Source organism: Pangasianodon hypophthalmus, chromosome 10, assembly GCF_027358585.1.
Source record: "Pangasianodon hypophthalmus isolate fPanHyp1 chromosome 10, fPanHyp1.pri, whole genome shotgun sequence".
NCBI lineage: Eukaryota > Metazoa > Chordata > Actinopteri > Siluriformes > Pangasiidae > Pangasianodon > Pangasianodon hypophthalmus.
The window spans coordinates 26,621,572-26,636,564 of record NC_069719.1 but is presented as its reverse complement, the minus strand read 5'-3'; the positions used below and the strand labels follow the sequence as shown (position 1 = coordinate 26,636,564).

The following is a 14,993-nucleotide window of genomic DNA, read 5'->3' as shown; positions in this document are numbered from 1 at the left end:
ACGTGAACCGAATCAATTTCTACTATGTGGAATCGAATCCAAAGCTTGGAGTCGACACTGACGTAGAGCCTGAGTTCTGAGAATCGACTCTTCATGAGGGACTCGCTGCAGTTGCATAGCGACGGATCTAACAAAGTATGGCTGAAAATATGGAGAAACATCCATGCAAACGCGTTTTTATCAACAATGTGGATAATTATACCTCAAAATATATAGGAAAGGTCAGTTTTCTTTCTTTTTTTTTTGTTATGTCAAACTGTAATTGATCATTGAACTAGATCCTGCAAAGTGAATTAATATTTACAGTATATTTAGCTTTACAGATACTGTAGTAACCAGTGTCACGTCCAAATCATATAATCATGATCATGATTTTATTGTAGTTTTATAAAAACTAAAAAAATGATCAGTACAAAAATAACTAATAAATGAATAGTTTCTTCTGATGAGTATTAAAATAGGTACTATTAGAAACATTAGAATAAAACTGTTAGAATAAACTATTAGAATAAACATTAGAAACATTCCACTAATATGAAAAACAAGATAGAGAGTGAAACATCTTTCACTAAAAATAAGATATAAAGTGAAACATATTTTCCCAGTAATGATCGAAGATTCGAAGATTTGTAAACAGTATGTCCATCGTATTCGAAACATGAGCTGAAGCAATTCCGTTGTGTGAAAGTTTATAGATTGAGACAAGGGGTGTGAACTGGGGCAAAAAGTCACACAAGCTGGTGGTTTTTACCACCACGTTTAACATGACGTGGTACAGCATCCTTAGTAACTGCCTGGTCAGGGTTGCACTGGTTTAAATTAGCTGCTAGCTTGTTTATATTCTGGGAAATACAGTCAACTAAAGATGCAGGGAAGTATGAACATAAGCAATATCTGTGAGCAGGATTTAAAAACAGTCCCACATACATGTCTAGCTGAGTGATGTAGCTGAGGTTGAGGAACTGTAAGAGCCAGAATTCACACACCATATATATATATATATATATTTTACTTTTCTTTCTTATGCCTCCAGTTTTTAGCCTCATGTGTAGTTGGAGCATCCCATTTTCCTGAACAATTACAGGATGAGCAGGCAAACGAGTCAAGTTCCCAAAAAGAAGGATTTTATCAGATTGTTGGAACCGTTTCGGGTAGAACGGAGAAGAAGTCCAGTTTTACAGTAGAAGAATATACTGTGAGTGAAATATCTGCATTGGGTTCAACGTAATATCATAAAACTGTGACTTGTTAGTTTGGATTAAATTCTATGCATGGTGATGTTCTTTTATTTATCTTACCCATTTCTGTAGAACTTAACACGTGAAGAGCTTTTCCATCACCTGATGGAGTCGGATGTTGTCATTTATAACATTTACAGCGAGCATGCTGATCAGATAGACGAAGCCTCTTGGGCGGTCTCAGGTATTTTCAATAAAATATTTACTTACTGATTTAATATTTATCTTTAATAAAAGGGTTTGTTGCTGTCCATTTCAAGCTCTTCACAAAGAAATCGATGCATTTCCTGGACCGAAGACGTTCATCTTAATCTCCTCGGTCATGACATGGGCTCTGACTAAGACACTCGATCCAGTAAGTGTGGAACTGATTAGCCTATAGAGTGTGACTCTCATTATAATATTCATATAAAGTCACTTCTTCTGTGTATATTGTGTTGTTGTTTTAATTGTAGGACGATCCAGTGATTCATCTTACAGAATGGGACTACAGGAGACGGAAACCGCATCCCAACTTTAAGGATCATCTCACTGTGGAGAAGCTTGTGGTTAAACTGGGAAAATCTGTGAGTGCTGCCAACAAAGCAGTGGCAACATATAGCCTCTAGTTTAATTTTAATGTCTTGCAAACTGCATGACTAAATCATCACACACTCTCTTCAAACGGCTTCAGGTTGTTCTGTATCTAAGCAGTTTTTCCAAGCATACTTTACGACACACGATATTGGTATCAGGTATCGGTTCGATACAATGCTCATTTCCTCATACTCGTAAAATATACTCTGATACCAAGGGATACTATGTGACATAAGCCTAGTAACATAAGAATAACATTTTTCCCCTCATTAACTCATTATTCACTGCAGTTTCCTTATTGTTCGATCTTTACAGTATCGTATCATAAATTTCAGAATCCGTCACAGTTCTCTACTTATGTGGTTGCATCTGGACTGCAATATGGAAAGGGAGAGCAAGCGTTTCATTTCTTTTTCAAGGTAAATTGAGACTGTATCCGTGTTCCTGCTGTAACTGATCACTTTATGTATTAAGTACATTCTCTCTCATGTTTTTTTTTAGTAATTGTTTCACGATTAATCAGCATCCATCAGTGTATGACTGAGTGTTTCTGACACTTCTCTGTTTTAGACATCGTGGCTGGGAGAGGAACGCGAAGTGCCGATCTTTGGAGACGGCTCCAATATCATTCCTGCTATTCACATCAGTGATCTGGCAGGGTCAGTAGTGATGGACAAATTGTTCTTACTGACTTAATGACTCTTTTAAGTGAATTGACTGAACTGATTCTTAAGCACAAATGAATCAAAAGTGGCAGTTTTATCAGGTCCGACCCCACGATCTATACAGATCTATGCTGTCATCTGAGCAATTTTTCTAGATGAATCCAGTTCAAATCCTGAATGAATCACAGCCCATTAAATTCAATTCACTTAAACATGTAGTTCAAAAGAATTAAATCACTGAAGTGAGTCGTAACACATATCGCTATCGGGAAGTTGATAATATAGTGATGTATTGTATTGTTTCCTGAAAGATTGATGATCACTGAACATTCGTTCTGTTTTTTTTTTCCCCAAAGGATTGTACAGAATGTAATCGACCGTAAGCCGAAGCCGCAGTACTTTCTTGCAGTGGATGAATCACAGAATACCATTGCTGACATTATCAGCGTGAGTTTCCCTAATGGGAGTCATTTTATTTTATATTCTTCCATACTGTTCTGCTGCTCAATCCTTTCTCTTTTGTTCTAGGCGATAGCGTTGGTGCTCGGGTCAGGAAAAACCCAAAACGTTCCAGAAGAGGACGTATTTTTCATAGAAGAATTGACAGTAAGTTTAGCAAATTATATTAAAAATGCAGTGTTTTGAAAATCCATAAATTGCAATATTGCTATGAAATGGATTTCAGTAGTTTCTTCAATTTGGGCTCTTTTTTAAAATGTTCTGGTCTGGAAATTAGCTCTGCCCATAGACAGAACAGAGCTGCTAAGCTCCGCCTCTTTTCCTTATAAGGCAAATCACAAAGCTGAACTCGGTGTGGTCGATTGGGGGAAAAGGGGAATGCTTGTCAGTGTTTTAATTATGGTTTTGCCTCACATGCAGCAGAGAGCACTAAACATTCCAGAAAGTTCCTTTAATTACAATAATAAACCTGAGCATCTGAACCATTTAGTGCAGGAAGTTACTGTAACTACAGTTTTGCTAACCTGTTCATAATGGCTAACACATGAGTATTTTAAGATGTTCTGAATATTTTTATTGTTGTTGTTTGTTTCCAAGCAATCAGAAATTGACCATTTGTTCGTCAACCTTCGAATGGAAGCCATTTTTTTGAATAAGAATATCAGTAAAGTGAATTTCAGTATCAACTGGGTTTCAAAGAGAGGCATTGTTGAGAGCATCACCCGAATCGTGGAGGAGTACAAGCTCACCCGAGGCCTGCTGGTAAGCGGCTGACAAAGCGCGACTGTTAGGATTCTTAAATGTGTCCATATTTACATCAAACCCTGGTTGCAGTAGTACTGACAGATTGATTTTTTTTTTTTTCAGCCTGTTCACATCTGTGTCTTGGGACCTCCTGCTGTCGGGAAAAGCACCATAGCTGAAAAGATCTGCAAGCACTACAAACTGCACCATGTAAAACTCAAAGAGACCATCACTGAGACTCTCGCGAACCTGGTACGTGTCCCACTAGTGCATTTTATAAATAAAGAAACCTTAACAGGTTTTGCTAGGTGAGTGCCAGGATTGTCAGAAATAAATGTTTCCCTGATAGTGATTTTTTATGCTTCAGGAGTCGTGTGTCCGCGTGGGAGAGGCAGAAAAGAAAGGGGACGATGAATCACTTGGAACACAGGAGCTTTTGGAGACACTGACAAAGAACATGGAAAAAAATGGAGGTATTGAACGAATATTTCCACCTAATCCTGTCCTCTTTTTATGGGCAGTATAAACCAACAGAGCTGTAGCCTAAACTTAATACAGACGAGTATTGTATAAGTGGGAATAAAATAAAATGTGATCTACTGCCTAAATGATCTGTGATCTACAACAAATTTATTTTGAACTTTAAGACATCATATATTGTATGTCCTTCATCTCTGACATCGCTTTACTGATGCCTCAGTGGTTAAGATTTAAAGTCCATCACAAAACCTGCCACTGTTGGGCTCTTAAAGGGGTCTGAGGGGCTTTTATTCCTCTTATACGGTTATAGATATATTATAAACTGATATGAAGGTTGAAACAAAATTTGACTACAGCCCTATGTGAATAGCTACATGACATGGGCCAAACAACAATTTCCTGAAATCTTCATAAATTTAAGATCAACTGGTATACACACACACACACACACACACACACACACACACATATATATATATATATATATATATATATATATATATATATATATATATATATATATATATATATCTGTGAGAGAGAGAGGGGGGGGGGGGGAATAAATCTTATTCTATCACTTAATGATCATCTTTATGCTTTACGCTTTTAAGAAAGTCGACCCTGACTAGTTTTGGTATTTCTCAGGGATATAAGTGATTCATATGAATTAATGAGTGCGCTATACTGTATATACGTAAACAGTGTGTAGATTTGAGAACGGTTTGAGGAAACACCAGATTACAATTGTGTATCCGAAATGGCAAAAAGCTATACAGAATCATCGGTGTAAGGAGTCATTTTTCAAATTGGACTCTAAACAGTACAGTACATAAAACTTTAAGTGTATCACGTCTTTATTCAGGCCGGTTGGATGGGCAGTATGTTATCCAAATCATGAAGGACAAGCTGAAGACTAAACCATGTAGAAATCAAGGATTCGTCCTGGACGGCTTTCCAAAGACATACGAGCAAGCTAAAGAGCTGTTTTGTGGTAGGATGAATAATATCTTCATTTCATTTTAACAATGTTGAATTTTCTCCATTTGGTTTTAATGTTGTTATAATGTTGTTTTAATATTGCACAGCCGAGGTTGATCAAGCTAAAGACGAGCGGTCAAAAATCCCTCCACACAACAAGGAAATCATCCCAGGTGTGTGGATTTATGGGAATGTAAATGCATAGAGTTATCCCGTGCTGGTTATGCTAACACTCTTGACTTCTCCTTTACTTCTGTGTGCGTGTGTGTGCGTGTGTGTGTAGAGTTTGTGTTCTCTCTGGATGCCACTGACGAGTTCCTGGAGGAACGTGTGCTGAACCTGCCTGAGAATGTGGTGCAGGGAACGTCACACTCCGTGGAGAAGTACTTTCCGCGTCTGGCCACGTTCAGAAAAAACAATTCAGAGGATGAAGCTGTGCTGAAATACTTTGAAGAGCTGCTGATTCACCCTGAGCATATAGGTAGGCTTCAAAGAGACAGCATGACATTTGAGTTGAGTTGATTTTCTCAATTCTATGCAGCTTTAGTTTCTACCTTCAGCTATTTCCTGTTTGCTGTTTGAGGTCCAAAAATAGGAGGATATACTGTGCTTATATTCATGGTTTTGTCTTATCCTGTTATATACAAACTCCCAGTATATGTGTATAGAGACATTATGAAAAAAAATAAAGCTCGTAGGCAGCTTGTTTCGCTTAAATGCCAATGAAGCTAGTATGAAGCCTAAGACATAACATGTCAACTCAAACATAAATACATGTTAAACAGTAGTGGTGTGTATAAATTGTATAGTGAGTTGTAGGCTGTACATTTTGGCGCACGTCCCACAAGCGACAACAGTAGATGCTCACGGGAGACTAACTACAAGCGACACGAGTGAATTATAACTCAAGTCAAGTCAACTCAAGTGGCTTTATTGCCATTTCATCCATATACAGCTAGCTAGTCAACCATATACAGCTAGCTAGTCAACCATATACAGCTAGTTAGTCAACCATATGCAGCTAGCTAGTCAACCATATACAGCTAGCTAGTCAACCATATACAGCTAGTCAACCATATACAGCTAGTTAGTCAACCATATACAGCTAGCTAGTCAACCATATACAGCTAGTTAGTCAACCATATACAGCTAGTTAGTACACAGTGAAATGAAACAATGTTCCTCCAGGAACATGGTGCTACATAAAACACCACAGAACTACAAGAGACAACTCGCTAGTGTGAACGTAAGGTCAAGCTGCTGCAAGAGGCATAATTTGGGGCTGCATTTTGCATTTTGTGCTCTAAATAAGGTGCCATGCTAAATAGCAATGATAGCATCAGTGTCCTGACGTACTAGTTAATAAAGCAGTATACGGTTTGCGATATGATGGGAGTGGTCTCTTCTAGGATGACTCCACCCCTCCATTCACAGAGTAGAAGAATCAGTCAATAGCTTGATGAGGATGAAAATGTGAAAATGGCCTTCACATTCACCAGATTTCGCACTTTGGAGTGATGTATTAGACAGAGCTTTCCAGCACCATCATCAAAACACCATCAACACCAGCTGAGGGAAGATCTTTGGGAAGACAACATTGTAAACCTCTCCTTTCTCATCCATTCTAGAGATTAATAGTGATGACTTGGAGAATGTCCTGGTAATGGAGAAGGTGATGGAGAGTGTGGGGAAGGCCAGGAACTATGGCCCCACTGCAAAGGATTTGGAGGAAGAGCGGAGGCAGGTGGAGATCAGATTGATGGAGAAGGAGGAGGCGCGTCAGGCTGAAGCCAAGCGCAGGAAGGAAGAAGAGGAGCAGTGGGCACAGCAGCAGGAGGAATGGGTATGAACACACACTACACTGGGGCCTGGATTCATTCTCTAGGATTGGAAAGAGCAGGCAGGATTCTCAGCAGGCAGTGACAGATCTTCTATCAAAGTGTTTTAATCCATTTATACCGCAGCAATTTTCCAACACTAACGATTTTCATTTACGAAAGAACGACAAGTCATAGTTGTAATCCGTTTATACTTACATTTATTGTTTTGGAATGAAACTTTTCGTGAAATGTTCCTGTTATTGCTGTTATTTACGCCTGTGCATGTGTGTGTGTGTCAGAACCGATGTCTGGATGAAGAGAGGCGACAGGAAGAGGCGCTGTTGATGGCAGAATCAGCTCCTCTCAGGCAATATTTGATGAACAGCGTGTTGCCCACCGTGATTCGAGGCTGCCTCGAGATCTGTGAGCTCCGACCAGATGATCCGATACATTTCCTGGTAGGTTTTCTGACCCTTAACCTGTGATGGTGTTTCAGTACAACATTCATTCCTGTATACTGTTTACACAGTGTAGGCTTGTGCGAAATAACCATTTAATTGTCTCTACACAATATTACACTGCCAGGATATCCAGTGATGTTTGCACCGATTATATTGCATTACAAAATCTACTATCGTTTATGCATTTTGCATTTTGCAGTTATACACTGGAGTACACTGGTATGAGTTATCACTCAGATATACGCCAAAATGGGAGATGAGCCAGTCGGCATATATACCTGGAGTTATTTTGTTCTCTGATATTCAACACTCCTTTCACTAACATTAGAAAAGTATATAGTTAGCATCAGTTATCTGTATTTATTAGGGATGCTACAGAATAATTGAGGCCAAAAATGATCAAAAACAGTGCTTTCAGTTTTTGTTTGAGAGAGGAAGAATTATAACCTAAAAATTTTAAACAGGCCTACGATGCGGTGTCAGATGTCACACTTTATAAATAACGTTAATGGTGATAAAAATTAGAAAGTGATTCATTTATTTTTGCTCTCCTGTGGCAGTCAGAGCTCAGACGTGTTCAAGCGAAGCATCAACAGTGAAAAATGTCAGCCATGTAGATATTAGAATATATCTAGAATGTTATATTGTATTATTATTATTATTATTATTATTATTATTATTATACAGTTTACTGCAGAATCGTCTAAAAATCCATCACGATTTCATGAGTGTTGCTGACAGCAAGCAGTTCCTGACTGGAAGTATTATTAATTATTGGTTCAATAATTAGTTATTAAGTATAACTAATTAGTTATTAGTTGTAATTTAATCTAAAATGATCACTTTTGGATGATTAAATTATTTATTGCAATTTTTTTTTTTTTTTAAAAAAAAGGTAAATCACAACCGGAAACATTAATATCGCACAAGTCTAATGTAGTGTGACTGAATAGACAGCGGTTCAGTATGATTTCCACATAGAGACATTGTTTTCTCTTTATCTGTTCTGTTTCAGGCTGAATATCTCCTGAAAAACAATCCAGAAGTGCAACAAAACCCACCTGCGTATGAAGATGAACCTCAAAACTGCGAGTCTGTGGGAACTTTTCAGGCCTTATGTAAGACTTAACGAAGTGAAAGTGTGTTGATTACGTTGACTTTTATATGATGGAACATTTTTATGAAGCACGTTACAGTAAATTAGTTAAAGCATGTTCGAAAGCAAACCTTCGAACTTAAAATATATTTAAGCACTTAGAAGAAAACAAATGTATGCAATTATCTGCTTGTGTTCTAGAAATATATGTTATTTATTTTTCAGTATTTCAGCGATAAGCTACAGAACAGAAGGTGTGTATTATTCTCTATCATTCACTGTTGCAGATCTGCAAGCCTGTACTGACTACCACTCTCTGTTCAAATCTGTTATTAGATCCAAAAATATGAATGTTCTAAATTAAACTAACTGGAGATTAAGGAATAACTGAATGCTGGAATCGTCACTGTCCTCATCATGTTTGTCCTAAATGACATCTTTTTTAAATTCATGGAATAAACCCAGGTGCATAAAAGAAAAATGAACTTTTCAGTCCTTATTTAATAAAAGAAAACAAAGCCAATTTATTTAATTTATTCATTTATTTATTTGCTTGTTTTCTCTAGCTCATCGGACAAACATTAGTCGCATCCACCAAATAGTCTTATTGTACAATATCAGTTTGCCTGTAAATTATTTAGCTTATTTAATCATGGTTTTCTCCATCCACTTTGGTATATGACTTATGCAAACAATGGCATAGCATATAGTTTGACAACCTTGTGAGCACGTTTCTGAAGGAGGAACGCAGCTTCGTCCACAATGCAGGCAAGTGTGCATCCTTGACATTGTACAATAAGACTTTTGGTACAATTGGATGCGATTAATTGTTTTTGTCCGAAGAGCTTTGTGCTTTTTTGCTTTAACGATTGCTGGTCGCGCCCTTCTGCCTCGGATTCCTCGCTGTGTTTGCACTAATGGGTTTGTCTTCTGAGATCTTCATCTTGTCCTCATTTGTGAAATGGTTTTTCCTGTCTGCTTGCCTCTGCTCAAGCTGAGGGGTCGATACAACCTCCTTCCCCCAAAACTACACACACACACACACACACATACACACACACGTTACAGAGATTTTCATAATTTTCAAATTGTTGTGCTCATATTTTTTCATTTGTAAATGTGTTTCTTATGTCTCTGGATATTTCAATCCCTTAAAATACCTCACAAATACCCACACACACCATACACTATACACTACATTCTTACACTATACACTATGTACTTCACTATGCAGTATCTGGATGTTAGTAAGGTGATAAATCAAACAGTAAAGCCTAAAAAGGTTGGCTTTTTTCTATTTTTTTTTTTAATTGTGTCCATGGTGCATCGGCCATTTTGAAAATGTCAAACCACAAAGACTTCTGTAGATACTTTCACGGTATATAGTATTTTTACGCTATATAGTGGTCCATTTGAGGTATATGTATATTATTACATACGTATATTATCGACACTAAACTGATCACTAAAAATATTGAGTGTTTTCAGTGTGTGTGGAGAAAAATGCTGCCTATTTAAAGAGATATTTACTTACGGTTGTAGAGGGGAGGGTAATGCAGTGGTCTGTAGTGTGTGGATTTAAAGCTATTATGCGTCTTCTTTGGCCTGCGCTCTTCTTTGTCTTTTCTGTCACACCCTCCTGCAAAAAAAAAAGAAAGAAAAAAAAAGCACCACATTTATAGGCTATGTACCAAACTACATACTGCTATGTGATATACTAGACCATGTAGGTCTAAAGTGTAATCTCATATAGTATGCTACCACACCAAAGCTTTCCTCTGGCTGTCGCAGTGTCCCAAACTGCTACTAGTGTACCAAATACTACGTCAAAATACTTCAACACACATTGTGAGGTGGAATTACTTCCTACTAAAAAGACTACTTAGTCAAATCACTTAAACAGATCGTACCAAAGAGCACTATATTTAACATACTATGTCATAGTATGGTATATTATGGTATAATGTAGTATAGTATAGTAAAGTATAGTACAGTGTAATATGTGTAATGAGAAAACATGTGGAAAGTGAAAGAGAAATCGTCCTCTTCATCAGTCTGACCTTAGCTGCAGGAGGTGCTGGTGTCAGAATCTTTTCTTTTCCTGATCCCTTTGCCTGGCTGAGCTTTGTACGCTCTAACTCAATTTCGACAAAATCGCAGATTTCCCTAGTTCCATACATCTGGGCGAGGACCAAACAGTTTTGTCCTGCACGAGAAAGATAAGTCTGGTAAAAAAATTCTGATCTAAGTGAACTCTGGATCGTTCCAAACAATTTAGGAATTTTCGATATCATTACATATCAATTTGACCAGCCTAATGATATGTTGGTCAGGCTGTACTTCCTGTAGACGGAATTTAAACACAAGTACTGTGTGTGCGAATGTGTTCTCGTGTTCTGCGAATTTTAACTGCAGAATAGATTCCTAATGTTGTTCTTGATTGTCATGAAAAAAGTTAAAAATATATATATATATTATTGCAATTTTGTTTTTCTACAGAATCTGTAGGATGGGGTATCAGTAAAAATATCCCCTTAATATCTCTATAGTTTCTCCCAGAGGACTACGAGATCAGATTAAGAGAAACAAGGAGACTTTTACTGCTACTCTAATCTTCTTCTGAGTTAAATGCCCTATTCGAGCCTGATTAGTTCTGTCTGAGAAATCAGAAGGAGCCCCAAGCAATGAGGAAGGTCTCCTTTTATATCACAGTTATTTATACTGATTAGCACAGAGATGAACAGAAGACGAATTAGGTACCGTGTTTGTTTATGGCCTCAATGTTCGCGCCGGAATTCACGAGCTGATCCACGCAGTTGAATTTGCAGCTTTGGATGGCCCTCATTAGCGGCGTCACTCCGTTTGAGGTCGTAGCATCTACAACAGCACTGTGCTCCAGTAAGAGTTTGACGATATCCGCGTGTCCGGCGAAGCAGGCGTGATGTAGAGCAGTCCATTGAAACTGATCATACATGTTCACATTCGCCCTGGCAACACATTAAATACATATTTAGTGTCACGTCATCTTGTATGTGATGTAAATCGAAAGATGGCTGCATACAGTAACCTAAATAGAGGCAAACTGCAATTTCCCTTTGAAATATAGCTGCGTAATCAGTACTAGCTTAGAGCCAGTAGGAACAGTACTGATAGGGTTACAGTGTAGCTTGAATAAGGGCAGTGGTAGATCTGTGGGTAAGATGTTGGATGTTACTGATCGGAAGGTTGTGAGTTTAAATCCCAGCACTGCCAAGCTACTACTCCTGGGCCCTTGAACAAGGTCCTTAAAACTTAACTGCTCAGTTGCATAAATGATATAAATGTAAGTCGCTCTGGATAAGATGCCAAATGCCTTAAATGTAAATGAGTAAAACCAATCTGTGGTTCTCCTTACCCATGTGAGATGAGGAAGCGAGCCATCTGGTAGTTCCCAATGATGCAGGCAGTCATGAGTGGCGTTTTGTAAAAATGATCCCTAATGTCCACAGGGACATGCTGGCTAAACGCTAAGCTCAGTGACTCAAAGTCGTTTCTTCTCACACATAGGCTGGCGTTGATGTAAATTTCCTTGGGCTCATCAAAGTACAAAGAAGGGTCTTCTGTACGGTCAGCCGCCTGCCGACTGGTATCAGTAAACGGCTCAAAGCGTTTACTCAAGTACTGCAGGATGCCGTCAATTTTTTTCATCATATCTGGAACGACGTCACCCGTCTGAGGGCACCCGTCTGTCTTTGCCTCCATCTTATCCGTCCTGCCTGTCGTCAACGTCGTAGGCTTATAGGAAGAAAGCTCATATTTGTTCGGCAGGAACTTACTCCCCATGAAGAAGTCATTGATGTTAACTTTGCCCCAGCAATTCCTATCCAGCAAGCTGATGACAGTTTTCAGACTGTCGTCATCTATAGGAGCGTGATGCGCCTGCAGGACGGACACAAACGTCTCCTTTGACACAGAGTCCACAGGAGCGTCTGCCTCCTCAGCAGGTTGGAAGGCCTGCCTCAGCTCTGCCTCATGCTCATATGACCAATCGTGTAGCCTGGCTTCAGTGACGGAAGGTAGTTTTCCAGAGTTCATAGCTTGTTCTGCCTCTTTTAGCTCCTTTAGAGCAGCTTTGTGGCCGTTTTTTTTAGCAATCTGACTTGGAAGTAATTCCTGCTGGTTCTTCTTCATCACACTGCATCCTGGTGAGAAAAGACATACAGTAAATTATATTAATATGGAAGGCCACGTGAAGCATTTAGCACTCACGCTTTGTTTCGTAGATCATTTCGGAAAAGGGTATGCTGTGGAGTTGTCTTTTTTACATTTCAGAAAAATTTACATTTTTAAATTTTCATTTTTTTTAAAACAAATGTTAATGTTTACAAAATCGAATGTAAGAAGCTTTATTGAAATACTTGTGATGATTTCAAGCATTTGTTATTTTGCCTAGTCTTCCCTGATTTGGTTTTTGTGGTTTGGATTGTTAATAAAGATCACCTACACTTGCATCAGACACCATGAAGAGACACTTAATGTCTCTTATTCCTTCCTTTCTTTCTTTCCATTTTCCTTCTTAATTCTTTTTGTCGCCATCATTACAATCAATTTAAACAATCTTCTTAAAAGTACTATAATGATCAGTTTCCACTGGACCCTTGCAGTTTATCTTATTCATTTCAGTCTGATTGACTTCGTCTCATTAATTACAGTTAAGAGTGAAATAATCTTCATAATTTCTGTTAGAATGAACTGTAACACACCTCTCTGAAACAGAAACCTGCAGCACTCAGCGTGGCCTCCAGCTGCAGCTGCATGCATTGCTGTATTTCCAAGCAATGACGTCAGGTTGAAATCAGCCGAGTATCCTGACAGCATCCTCAGCACCTGAGATAATAATCCAACATTAATAATAATTCAGCTGATTACACTGACATCATGAGATAATAATATTTTCCTAGAAACCCCGTCTTGCCTCGAAGAAGCCTTTGGCCGCTGCAATGTGAGCAGCGTGCAGTCGCATTCTGTCCACTGTGTTCGGGTTTCCTCCTGTGTTCAGGATCGCTCTGACCAACGCAACAGATCCGGCTCTCACCGCCGCCATCAGAGCCGTGCACCCCGTCACCTGGAAAACACACACCACCACACTACTGTATATCCCGGACTACTCCGGTGTGTGACATACCTCCTCATATTATCATTCCAGCAAATTTTTTTCAGATAATGAGACTGGCTGAGAAGAAACTGGTTATATAGAAGAGGTTAAGCATTCACACTATGTTAAGACAAACCGGATCAGCGGCGTTGGGATCGGCTCCTCTCTCTAAAAGCCGCACGCAGAGGTTCTCACACTCTTTTGCTTTTTCACAGGCGAACATGAACACAGATTTCCCTGCGTAGGAGATGTTCTTAACATCTGCGTCCATGTTAACTGCCATCTCCAGGATTTGTGCGTGCATTTTCGTTGGGCCAATGCAGTAAAACAGCAGCCCTGTATGGAATAACAGACACAAATTAACAGAAACAAACAAACAAAATGATAATTAGAGTATTAACGTCCAAACATTGAGTATTCTTTACTTATCTATTAAATAATACATATTATTCTAACACAAATATAGAAAACACAAGCGCACCCTTGCCCTCTTTGTCCACTAAAGTCATGCTGGCTTTATTATTGGCCAGAAGCTCTACCATGCGGACTTGACCGAGTTCTGCAGCGAGCATCATTGCAGTCCGTCCCCTTTTGTCCTGGATATCAGGATGAGCTTTCAGAGACAGGAGGAGACGAGCCATGTCCAGATCGTTGGCCACGGAGACCAGGTGCAGGGCGCTGGTCCCCTCTTTCGGCTCTGTCAGGTTGATCAGACCTGGGACGCCCAAACGCACCATCTTCTCCACCCGCTCTTTATTTTTCTGGTTTACGCACTGCAGCAGTTTATACACCTGCTTGATCTCCAGTGGACTTTCTGCCACGACGTTCCTGCTCAGCAAGGGCTTCACAGGAACGCTCCATTCCACAGACTTCTCTGTCTCATGAATCTCTTCCAAAGACATCTTTCCACTGAAAGAAAAAGAACGGGGAATTAACACCTGACAAACGGATGGAGAGTAAAATCATGCAACACCGAAAGTGACGGCGTTACACACAGTGTTAATAATAACAGCTTATTTATGTCTGGTGAGGTGTTATGCTAGTATGCTAGCTAACTACAGTTATATTAGCTATAGATTGCTAATGTACAGATGTGCATTGCTGCCATATAAACAGCCATTAATTATGTTAATACACTCACCGTCCACTTTATTAGAAACACCTGTACACCTGCACATGCATGCAGTTATCTAATCAGCCAATCATGTGGCAGCAGCAGCTTTGCAGTGCATAAAATCATGCAGATGCAGGTCAAGAGTGTCAGTTAATGTTCACATCAAACATCAGAATGAAGAAAAAATGCAATTTCTGTGACTTTAACCCTGGCATAGTTGTTGGTTGT

At 39.0% G+C, this 14,993-nt stretch overlaps 2 protein-coding genes across 2 annotated transcripts; one reads left to right on the top strand and one right to left on the bottom strand.

Moving 5' to 3' along the window:
* Positions 1-120: 120 nt before the first annotated feature.
* LOC113534079 (adenylate kinase 7) lies at positions 121-8,998 on the top strand. The gene is made up of 18 exons (XM_053237617.1): positions 121-221; positions 1,034-1,195; positions 1,311-1,422; positions 1,499-1,593; positions 1,694-1,804; positions 2,150-2,233; positions 2,385-2,473; positions 2,836-2,926; positions 3,008-3,085; positions 3,536-3,700; positions 3,806-3,934; positions 4,050-4,155; positions 5,025-5,153; positions 5,248-5,313; positions 5,424-5,621; positions 6,769-6,983; positions 7,260-7,418; positions 8,437-8,998. Exons 1-18 carry the CDS (start codon positions 138-140, stop codon positions 8,548-8,550), a joined length of 2,187 nt encoding a protein of 728 aa, XP_053093592.1. The 5' UTR covers positions 121-137; the 3' UTR covers positions 8,551-8,998.
* A 381-nt stretch (positions 8,999-9,379) lies between these two features.
* LOC113534080 (ankyrin repeat and EF-hand domain-containing protein 1-like) lies at positions 9,380-14,553 on the bottom strand. The gene is made up of 9 exons (XM_026926677.3): positions 14,133-14,553; positions 13,788-13,987; positions 13,472-13,621; positions 13,260-13,383; positions 11,912-12,698; positions 11,278-11,504; positions 10,578-10,723; positions 10,052-10,156; positions 9,380-9,544 (listed from the first exon to the last, which is right to left on the bottom strand). The coding sequence occupies exons 1-9, from the start codon at positions 14,551-14,553 to the stop codon at positions 9,380-9,382; spliced, it is 2,325 nt and encodes a 774-aa protein (XP_026782478.3).
* Positions 14,554-14,993: the final 440 nt, after the last annotated feature.